This window comes from Nicotiana attenuata, unplaced genomic scaffold, assembly GCF_001879085.1.
Source record: "Nicotiana attenuata strain UT unplaced genomic scaffold, NIATTr2, whole genome shotgun sequence".
NCBI classification, from domain to species: Eukaryota; Viridiplantae; Streptophyta; class Magnoliopsida; order Solanales; family Solanaceae; genus Nicotiana; species Nicotiana attenuata.
Genome location: NW_017670806.1, coordinates 171,860 through 182,882, shown reverse-complemented (window position 1 = coordinate 182,882; position 11,023 = coordinate 171,860). Strand labels below are relative to the sequence as shown.

The following is an 11,023-nucleotide window of genomic DNA, read 5'->3' as shown; positions in this document are numbered from 1 at the left end:
TCCTCACTCCAGTAGAAAATATACTCCTTGAACCGTGGTAGAAACTATTGAGATCTCTTCGAAACCCATTTGCACACAATTAAGCCATCAGCACTAAATCTCTCTAACTTAACCAAGCCACGCAGGTCACCAACAGCCCAAGAGCTTTCCCACGAAACACCTGTAGAAACTCACCACATCATAAGCACCCAAAGAACCGATCATATCCATTACCATGTTGATCCCGCCAACTACCAAGTTGTTCTATTTCTCCGAGTTCCTTTTGAATTACCTTCAAATTGATACTTCTCCTCACCATAATACCACAATCCTCAACCAAGACTCACCACACGAGACCCTGGCATAAAACCACACTGCCCTAAGGCTCATAAGCCGTTGAATGCTCTCTCAAGCACCCCAAAAGTACCACAACTGAAATACCCTTTCTGAAAAGACCTTCTGTGAATTTAAAGCTGTTCCTTTTTACCTTCCTGATACTGAATGTAGAATCCAAAATGATATAGAAATACTGCGAGTCTTGACACCATCCAATGTAAATCTCGGCTTCTGGCCATATACAAATCCTGAAAAATTCTCAATTGCTACATATATATCTTGAATTCATTAGGACCATTCTCCAGAATCATCCATTCTGCTCAAATCTCAATTAGACTGATCAAACAGACCGAACGACCTATGCCCCATTAACACTCCAACACCCAAGGAAGTAACCCACATTAATGCAACCAGATAAATTTTTGCTCCATGCACATTACATCCTTCACCAATAACAACTCAAATAGTTCCGTGATTCTCATATACTCATAAAGCCTAATACAACCTGTACCCAGAAATTCCTTTACTTAAGTCATCCTCGATCTCACCCTCTATAGAACATAACTCATTCGCAAGTATACCTTAAACCGTACCCAATACAACACATAACCGTATAATCAACTTATCAATAGCCGACTCCCCCACTTGGCTCAAAGCCATAGATCAAAACACACCATAACTCATAATGCCCATACTTTATTACAGCCATAATACCACGGTGAGATTATACTAAATCCTCCATAAGCTCATGTAACACAAACCATCTAGCATCTCAATTCATCTGCAAATCTCGCATTCGCCCTTGTAACAGTCAAGCCAACTCTCCTAAGCGATCCAAACTCAAGTTGCAACACATATAATTCACTGGTAAAAAAGAACTCGCGACAACACATAGAGACCACACAACCTCAGGACACCTCGCATGAGATAACCTACCTGCTTAGCCTCAAACTGACATCTTTCCATACCCTTCCACAATCACAAATACTACGCAATCACTTAATCTTCCCGATTCTGAACTCACATACAAGACATGAGTATCGAATTCGTTCCGCAATTAAAACATGAAAGATCCTCTAATATGCTCATAACTCGATACAATACATAACATTAAGGTAGAAATCAAGCATCCAGTAGTCCTCTTTACATTACAAGAAAACTCTTCTAATCAAATTCAGCCCATATGAACACATCTTTGAGTCACATCATACTCATCACGTAGCCATCCAGCCACAAATTCTACTAATACGAACTTTATCGGACATATAAATCCAAAAGCACGTGTTCACACAATCAAAATCTCTGAGCTCAAGCTACAGTCAAAACCCGGCCTTAAGTCCTCCATAGTGGCCCATCATCAACACACAGAAATCACATCTCGCACTTCATCCAGGGAATCATAAGTCATCGATGCACAGCTGATACCGAGCACTCATGTGCGCATACGAATGCGTGGAAGGAATTCAAAGAGTTATACTTCAAGCTGAATCGATGCTGCACAATAAGGAAGAAAAAGGGAAGTATATCCTAAATGTCCTGTATCCTCTCGAAGATGGGTATAGACGTCATCACACCGATCCGCATGACTCTACTAGACACTTGCTCATGACTTGTAGAACCTATGAACCTAGAGCTCTGATACCAATCTGCCACGACCCAAAATCCACTAGTTGTGATGGCACCTAACCCAACCCGCTGGGTAAGCCAACTAATAACTATCCAATTTCGATAATGCTAATAAGTCAATTAAACAAGATAAATCATCAGGATCTATTACATTTCCCAAGGACTCGTCGTATAAATTATGAGCTTCTAAGAATAGAGTTGACAAAGCTGATAATTATTAAATACATTATCTGTTTGAAAAATAAATAAACAGAGTTTTAATATTTCTAAGGCTACCATGAACAAGAGGCATCTACGGCAGGGACGCAGGTTCATCTTCCAATTCATCTCCCATCGAACTTAACAACATCGACATCCGAAATCTCCATGCAATGTGCTGGAAGTGTAGTATGAGTACAATCGACCCTATGTACTCAAAAAGTAACAAACCTAACCTCAGGTTAAAAGCAGTGACGAGCTGGCACATAGGTCAGGTCCAACACAAATACCCAACAGCAGCTCATAAAACGTAGAGCAATATACAAGGAAATAATCTCAAAGATATAAACGATTAGCTTTTGCACAGTTTTCTAAAAATAGTTCTGCTTCTCAAGAATATCAGTGAAAACCCAAATCCTTTATCGAAATCATCAAAAAATTTTGAGATAGATTGAAAACTATAGTTTTTCCTGAAAATCCTTCCCGCAATAAATAAAAATATTTCATTACCTTTCCAAATAAAAAGTGTGAAATACCACTCTATACTCACATATCAATGTGTGAGAAAAAATCATGAATAATTTGATATCGTACATCATGAGGAAATGCGTCTCTACGCATGCCAATGCCATGTATCCCAGAGATGAATAATATACTCACACTCTCAGAATACTCAACCTCAGTGCATCACGCTTTCCAGTCATCATACTCAACCACTCGGTACTGTATATGACCCATACGGCCCAGGGAAATCCATCCCGGAACATATACAACATAGACTATAAGTTACCCAGTACCGAGGAAAAGCTATTCCGGCTTCATGGAGAAGATCAATCTCCAGGTATATATATAAAGCCCAAACAACTCAAATACATCATATGAAGCCCAAGGAAATAATTACAAATGCTAAAGATCGAATCCTACATCAAATCCCAAATCCGGCCAAAAATCACACCCGTACCCATGCCTCGATACTCGACAAAACTCACAAAATCCGACAACCCATTCAATTACGAGTCCACCATACTAGTTTCACTCAAATGTGACTCTGAATTGGTGTTCAAAACTCAAAAATTCAAATTATGAAACTTTAGGCCAAAACCCCCAATTTCCTCTACAAAATTCATCAACCAAAAGCTAAAATCGAAGATAGATTCATTGAATATAACCAAAACCGAGTAGAGAACACTTACCCCAATTCATATGGTGAAAATTGCTTCAAGAATCGCCTCAATTCGAGCTCCAAAGCTCCAAAAATGCAAAAATGGCCAAAACCCTCGAAATAGAGTACTTATAACCTGCCCAGGCCTCCTCTTATGCGAACTCGGAACAACCATCGCATTCGCGATGAATAAAAATACCAGCTGCCAAAAATTCTCTACGCGTTCGTAGCACAAGACTCGCGAACGCGATACACACTTGAGACAAAACTACGCTAACGCGGCACGATCCTCGCGAACGCGATGAAGTAAGATCCTCCAGCTCTAGCTCCCAGCTCAACTCTACGCGAACGCGACCTCTCATACACAAACGCGAAGGAGACTGGCCCCAACTCTTTGCGAACGCGGATCAATATTCGCGAGGGATGAAGAAAATGCCACTGCCATTAAAATACACTACGCGTTCGCGGCACTTGCCTCACGAACGCGATGAAGGTCTGAGAGACCAGATATCAGCAGTGCAAAGTGAAGGAAAACTAGCCCGGAATCAATTTGAAACACGCTCGAGCCCCTCGGGACCACGTCCAAACATACCAATAAATCCCACAACATGACATGGACCTACTCGAGGCTTCAAAACACACATAACAACATAAAAACGGCGAATTACACCTCGATGAACTTTGAAACTTCAAACTTTCACAATCGATGCCGAAACCTATCAAATCACCTCCGATTGACCTTAAATTTTGCACACAAGTCACATTTGACATTACGGACCTTATCCAACTTTCGGAATCGGAATCCGACCTCGATATAAAAAAGTCCACTCCCCGTCAAACTTTCAAAAATTCTAACATTCGCCATTTTAAGCCAATTATTCCACTACGGACCTCCAAATCACGATCCAGACGCGCTCCTAAGTCCAAAATCACCCAACGGAGCTAATAAAACCATTAGAAATCTAATCCGATGTCAAATTCTAAAAAGACAAACTTGGTCAAACCTTTAAAATTTAAAGCTTCTAGCAAAAAATTATTTTTCTAAATCATTTCCGAATAACCTGAAAACCAAAACTACGATTCACATATGTCATAATATATCATACGGAGCTACTCATACCCTCAAGCAACCGAGCGAAGTGCAATTACTCAAAACGACCGGTCGGGTCGTTACACACCAGCTGAATAAATGTATGATATATGAGTTATATACAGGAGCAGAGTTAAAGTGTAAGTTACAAGTTCGATCGAACTCAATAGTTTTGATTCAAATATTATATTTATTTTGAAAAATTTATTGAATATGCGATGTATAAATTATTAATTTAGAACCCATTGATTTAAATTGACTATATTTCGGAACCTATAAGAGTTTCAAATCTCTGTTTCTGTTCACATACATTATTACCACTAAACTATAATTAATTAAAGTACATTTTCATTTTTAATTTTTAGTTAACAATGATTAGTACAGTTTGATATAAACGTGTGTGCGTCGTAAGTGTTTACTCTTCGATTGAATGGTTTGTCCACTTAGCTTGCATAATACGTGAACACATCATATCCTACTTGGGCATAGTCGCATAGAAACAACATTAATTTGAAATCTAAGTAGGAATGATCACTGCCTTAACGAATAATAATTTCAACCTGTATTCTCCATGGATAACGTAGGTTACGATTCAATATCCCTTAATAAATTAAATAATGCAGCAATAAAATATGAAGCTTCTTAATCCATAACAGCGAAACTCTTTTCAGTCATACACATGGAATTTCACCTAGAAATGATAATGTTTCATACTAACGGTTAAATATTTTAACCATAAAACGAAAAGAGGAAACAACGTCACTTGTGACAGCATAAGTGGCCACTACTTATTGAAGCTAGCTCTATTCTTTTAAGAATAGTAAAACCGACATCCAATTAGGTCAAGATATCCTCTTCACGAAAATAAATATTCCCTTTCTAATCCTAACATATTACATCTATACATTTTTATACAATGGTAATAGCTTAACTCTTTTAGTGATTGATAGCTTTGTCCCGAGATCTCACAACTTTAAAACACAAGGTCTAAGACTTGTTTTATTACCTAACATGTCTCCCGTGTTTGACGATGTAGAGTTTGCTTGTGTATATATTATTACATAACCCCCTTTAAGGACTCAATATCCTCATTGTTTGCCCCACCATCATCTAAAAGGCAGGAAGTTCGCCTAACCTCAATTAAATATTGAGGTTTGCCCTACCATCACCTAAAGTTACGTACATAGTGGAATTTGATGTACAATTCACTAGTGATATCGCTTGTTTTGAACCTAGGCCAACTTGACTTTACAACGTATCGCCAAGACTTAAGACTTCTCTCCCTATATATCCAACATCTCTCATTTTATAATAACCTTATTACTTTATTACTTTTCCATGTTAAAGATCTTCATCTCCCCCNNATCTTCATCTTGACTACATCTTTTTCAACATTTGGGCAAATATTTCTGTAGAAGGGAACACGTTGGGCAGACTATCAGACTTTTCATAAAAGATCAGTTGCCTTATATGAGCAATTGTTTTAATGACAAATCACTCAAAATAACAATAGTGTTTTGACACGATTAAAATAGTTCACCAAGAAAAATTACGTATACTAGTAAAAGATGGAATTTGCCTTTTCCATAATCAAATAGTAGGTGAATACTTGGTAAGAATGGCGGCCGTGCGTCTACATAATATTTTTCTTATATAAATATGTGCTCTCTGCTGCTACTTTCATAATTATCTATCCCATAATCATACAAAATACTAGCAAATATTGTCCTATTGGCCATGGCTTTTATGTGGGCAGCAGTGATTTTTGCTCTTATTGTATTATCCATCTTCCATAAGTTACTAAATATCAAGAACAAGAAGAAACTTCCTCCTGGTCCAAAAGGGATTCCTATATTAGGACATCTCCATCTTTTAGGTGAAAATCCAACCCAAGATTTCTACAAATTATCCAAAAAACATGGTCCTATTATGTACCTTAAATTAGGATTAGTACCAACTTATGTTATATCTTCTCCTGAATCAGCTGAAAAAATCCTCAAAACATATGATCATGTCTTTGCTAGTAGACCTCATAATGAGACAGCTCAATACATCTCTTATGGCCAAAGGAATTTGATTTTTTCTAAGTATGGAGCTTACTGGCGTAACATGAGAAAATTATGCACAGTTCACTTGTTGAGTAATCACAAGATTAACTCGTATCGATCGACGAGAAGTGAAGAAGTTGCCCTTATGATCAAATCAATTAAACCATCAGCTCAAGATGGTGTTGTTGATCTTAGTGCTAAGGTTTCATCATTGAGTGCTAACTTGAGTTGCTTAATGGTTTTTGGAAAAAAGTTTATGGATGAGGATTTGGACAAAAGAGGTTTTAAATCTTTAGTTCAAGAAGTTACACATTTAGCTGCAACACCAAATCTTGGTGATTATTTCCCTTTTTTTGGTGTTATCGACATCCAAGGACTTACGCGTCGTATGAAGGATATTTCTAAGGTATTTGATGAATTTGTTGAGAAGATTATTGATGAACATGCCCAGACTACAGACCAGAAGAAAACTAAGGATTTTGTAGATACAATGATGTCCATTATGCAATCTGGAGAAGCAGAGTTTCAGTTTGATCGTCGCCATGTCAAAGCTGTCCTGCTGGTACGTTCATTCCCAATCTGAAATTTAAACAGTACTATAGCACTATTTTTAGTCAACTTAACTCGTGTAACGGTCAACAATCAATCAACAGAACCTCAATTGCCACATTAATTATATTGGAGTCAGTTGTATGAATCTTTTATATCTCTAGATTTTTCGTCATAATTAAATTATTTTCAACGCAAACAGCAACTTACTTCAACTCTACTCCTTTATCCGGACTTGGTAGAAACATTGGCAAAACATGTTTAATGCAAATAATTTTTTTTATTCAGGACATGCTTGTAGCATCAATAGATACATCATCAACTTCAGTGGAGTGGATGCTCTCCGAACTTCTCAAGAATCCTAATGTAATGGAAAAACTCCAAAAAGAGTTAGAAGAAGTAGTTGGCTTAAACAGAATGGTGGAAGAATCAGACTTAGACAATTTGAAATACTTAAACATGGTATTCAAGGAGTCATTTAGGTTACATGCTGCAGCACCATTACTACTTCATGAAGCAATGGAAGACTGTATAGTAGATGATTTCTACATACAAAAAGGATCACAAGTTATTGTCAATTCATATTCAATTCATATGGATCCTAATGTTTGGACTGAGGCTGACAAATTTTTACCGGAGAGGTTTCTTGAAAGTAACATAGACGTTCGTGGACGTGACTTTCAACTTTTACCATTTGGCTCTGGAAGAAGAAGTTGTCCTGGGATGCATTTGGCGTTGATTATTGTACGTTTGGTCGTCGCGCAATTAGTTCACTGCTTTGATTGGAAACTCCCAAATGAAATGCAGCCTAAGGATTTGGACATGACTGAGAAATTTGGTATTGTGACTGGTAGAGCCAACCATTTGGTGGCTATTCCTACTTATAGGCTACACAACTGATTTTGGGAAATAAATTTTGGTACATCTTATAAAGCACCTTGAGTGTTTTGATTAACTTTTATGTGTTTACTTGTAATAGTACAGGAAAAACTAGAATAAATATGTTATCATTTTCGTTACTTCTAATAAATATATTCCAGAGGTGGAATCTTCTAGCTCTTCCTATTTGATTTGAAACTGATCGATCTAGCCATGAGCAAGTTGAAGAGAGTTACTTTTGCTTTTGGTCCATATTGTTGTATGTTTTTCTAAGATGTTTGCATATTTCTTAAGAAAATATATAGTAATAAACTTACTAATAAGGGTGTTTGTCTAATTTATCTTTTATCTCTCATTATAAATAAGGTGAATTTTGAGAAAAATAATAAATCTTTCTTGTAGACGTAAAATATTCTAGAACAAATTCAGTTGCAAAAAGATTAATATTTTTGACTGAAGGGATTTTTTTTTTTTTTTTTTAATGTAAGAGGAATGTGTGTGTGTATAAATTTTCATTATTTTACAAATTATTTGATGGCCTCATGCTTATCTGCCAAAACAGCATCTTGAGTACTCCTAATAAGGTTGAAAATGATGAATCATCACTGAGATTTTCTAAGCAATATTATAATTCTCTATCTGTTCCACTTGAATTCATTTGGCACTAAAATATGCTTGTGACGGTTGTGGTTCTAAATAAGTAACTAATGATGTCATCAGTCATCCTAGAACAAGGACTGATGTTCGAATTGTTATACGACAAAAAGTAGAAGCCCAATTCTTCACTCAACTGTCGGATCCTTCACCAGCAAACGATGTATGTATAAAATTGTGATACAAGTAATACTTGAAATGATGACACGCTGCCTCTTATAGTCATTTACAGAACCTTAATTCCCTTGTCTCCCAAAAAGAATTTAACAAAAATAATACTAGACGATAGGAAAAGGGACATGTAATATTTAAACTAGGAAATAACATTAATTAATTAGTTCCTTATGAAGTTGTGAAAATATGTTTCTCTCAACGGTAATAGAGGGAAATATGAAAGTACTCAATCAACAAATTATGCCTAAATCCTGACATAGTCGAGGGGACCATATAAATCCACTACATATTCTGCTTTACTAAGACCTATTTCATTCTAACAATAAATAATCCTCTTTTAAGACAAACGTGATATTTAAAAGTAAAAAGTTTTCTAAATCTAACACTTATCCAACAACAACGGGTTTGACTAAGTAAAAAGAACTCTTAACAAACACCATTCATGTAAATGTAAGAATAATAATAAGTCCTAGTCGGTAATGCCTAGTGGGAGCAAAATGTATTTAAAAAAAATAGTTACCTATCAATATTACACACTAAAAATGTGTTGCATAATGAACTTTTTAAAAAGAACATTTACCTATCTATACTACATTATAAATTTATTTACCCCTTCTAAAGGTGTTATCACTCAATTACATTAGCATATACACTCTATCAATATAAAAAGTAATATATCCATATCTATCTATCTATACTATATTAAAAGAATGAAGCCCTAACTTAAAAGGTTAAATTACTTTTATACCCCTCTTATGTTAAAAACCTATTTACTACTATAATTTATAAAAAAATAAAAATAAAACTAAAAGCCACAACGACTCCCTAGCAATTTGTCTTCTTAAAAATCCAAATTTCCTATGTAATAACATATAAAAAATCTAATGCATAAAAAAAGAAAGCCAATATTTCATACACCTATTTAGAAATTAATAATGTTTGCAAACAGCCCAAGCGTTACCTACTTTTCATACGGTGCATGCTTTAGTTTCTCTGTTAATCTTGTCTATATTAGCGGGGAAATATTGCTATTAAATTTTGCGGTATGTATGTCGTTATCATTTCCGTCGAAGAGATCCTTTACATGAAATTATTGCTCATTCAAGGTTCGTTCTTTCTTTCGGTTACCGTTTTTGCAATCGTGATGACCCGATAGGTCATCTTATGTTTTAGAATTCAATTTTGTGCTTTGAAGCCTTAAATATCTCATTTTAGTCCTTCTCGATTTGCGTGCACAGTCCGGGCGTGTTTCCAGAAAGCTTTTATGTTAAAGACTAAGAAAATATGAAAATTTTGCCTTGAAAACCATTTGAGTTGTCTTCTTTCAACGTTTTGAGCAAACGGAGTCGGATTCGTGTCTTGACGGTCCCAGTGTGTCCATATCGTGATTTGAGACTTGGGCATATTCTAGGAATCGAATTCGAAAGTTCCCAGACCTAGTTATCGGACTTTGTTGAAATTTGAAAGTTAAAGGCTTAATGAATTTGAAATGTTTGACCAACGGTTGACTTGTGAATATCGGGTCTGCATTTTGGGTTCGGAATCCGGTATAGGTCCAATACTATATTTATGACTTGTGTATCAAATTCAGTGAGAAACGAAGTTGGTTTGATGTGATTCGGATGTCCGGTTGTGAAAATAGAAGTCTCAAAGTTTTCTTGAGAATTTCATTTGATTTGGTGTTCAATTCGTAGTTTTAGGTGTTATTTGCAATTTGATCGCGCGAGCATGTTTGTATGATGTTTTTAGACTTGTGTGCACTTATGGTTTAGAGCCCCAAGGGCTCGGGTGAGTTTCGAATAGGCTACGGAGTGAAATTTGGACTTAAAACATTGCTGGTGTGCTTCCGTTTTGTTGCAGGCATCAGACTTCATAATTGCGGGTCAGGCTTCGCATTTGCGACCACTGATGGATTCGCATTTGCGAGCTACTCATCGCATTTGAGAAGAGTAGCTGGGGAGGCTAGAGTTCACATTTGCAAACAAAACTTCGCATTTCCGAAGTAGGGCCGGGCAGGCAGTGATCGCAATTGCGATCAAATGGTCGCAATTGCAGATGGTCAGAGTTCGCATTTGCGAAGAAAGAATAGAGGGGAAAGACTTTGCATTTGCGATGGTTTCTTCGCATTTGCGAACCTCGGGTGGAAAATGGGACATCTGCAACTGATCAAAATGAAAGTTAGACGGGATTTTGCTGATTCTCTCAACTTTTCAAACTTAGAAACCCTCGAGGTGATTTTTCAAAGGACTTTTCTTCCCCAGATCATTGGTAAGTGATCCTAAAGTAGTTTCTTTCAATCTTTCACTAGTTTTCCTAAGATTTCAACCT

General features: G+C 36.5%; 1 protein-coding gene across 1 annotated transcript; it reads left to right on the top strand.

The window, feature by feature from the left end:
• The first annotated feature begins 6,092 nt into the window (after positions 1-6,092).
• On the top strand, positions 6,093-8,123 carry LOC109243489 (cytochrome P450 CYP736A12-like). Its single transcript, XM_019410433.1, has 2 exons — positions 6,093-7,001; positions 7,277-8,123. The coding sequence occupies exons 1-2, from the start codon at positions 6,129-6,131 to the stop codon at positions 7,886-7,888; spliced, it is 1,485 nt and encodes a 494-aa protein (XP_019265978.1). The 5' UTR covers positions 6,093-6,128; the 3' UTR covers positions 7,889-8,123.
• Positions 8,124-11,023: the final 2,900 nt, after the last annotated feature.

Excerpts from the sequence above, each read along its gene's own strand:
- LOC109243489 (XM_019410433.1), top strand. The coding sequence starts at position 6,129 with ATGGCTTTTATGTGGGCAGCAGTGATTTTTGCTCTTATTGTATTATCC. Across the intron at positions 7,002-7,276 it reads ATGTCAAAGCTGTCCTGCTG|GACATGCTTGTAGCATCAAT; the intron begins GTACGTTCATTC and ends TTTTTTATTCAG.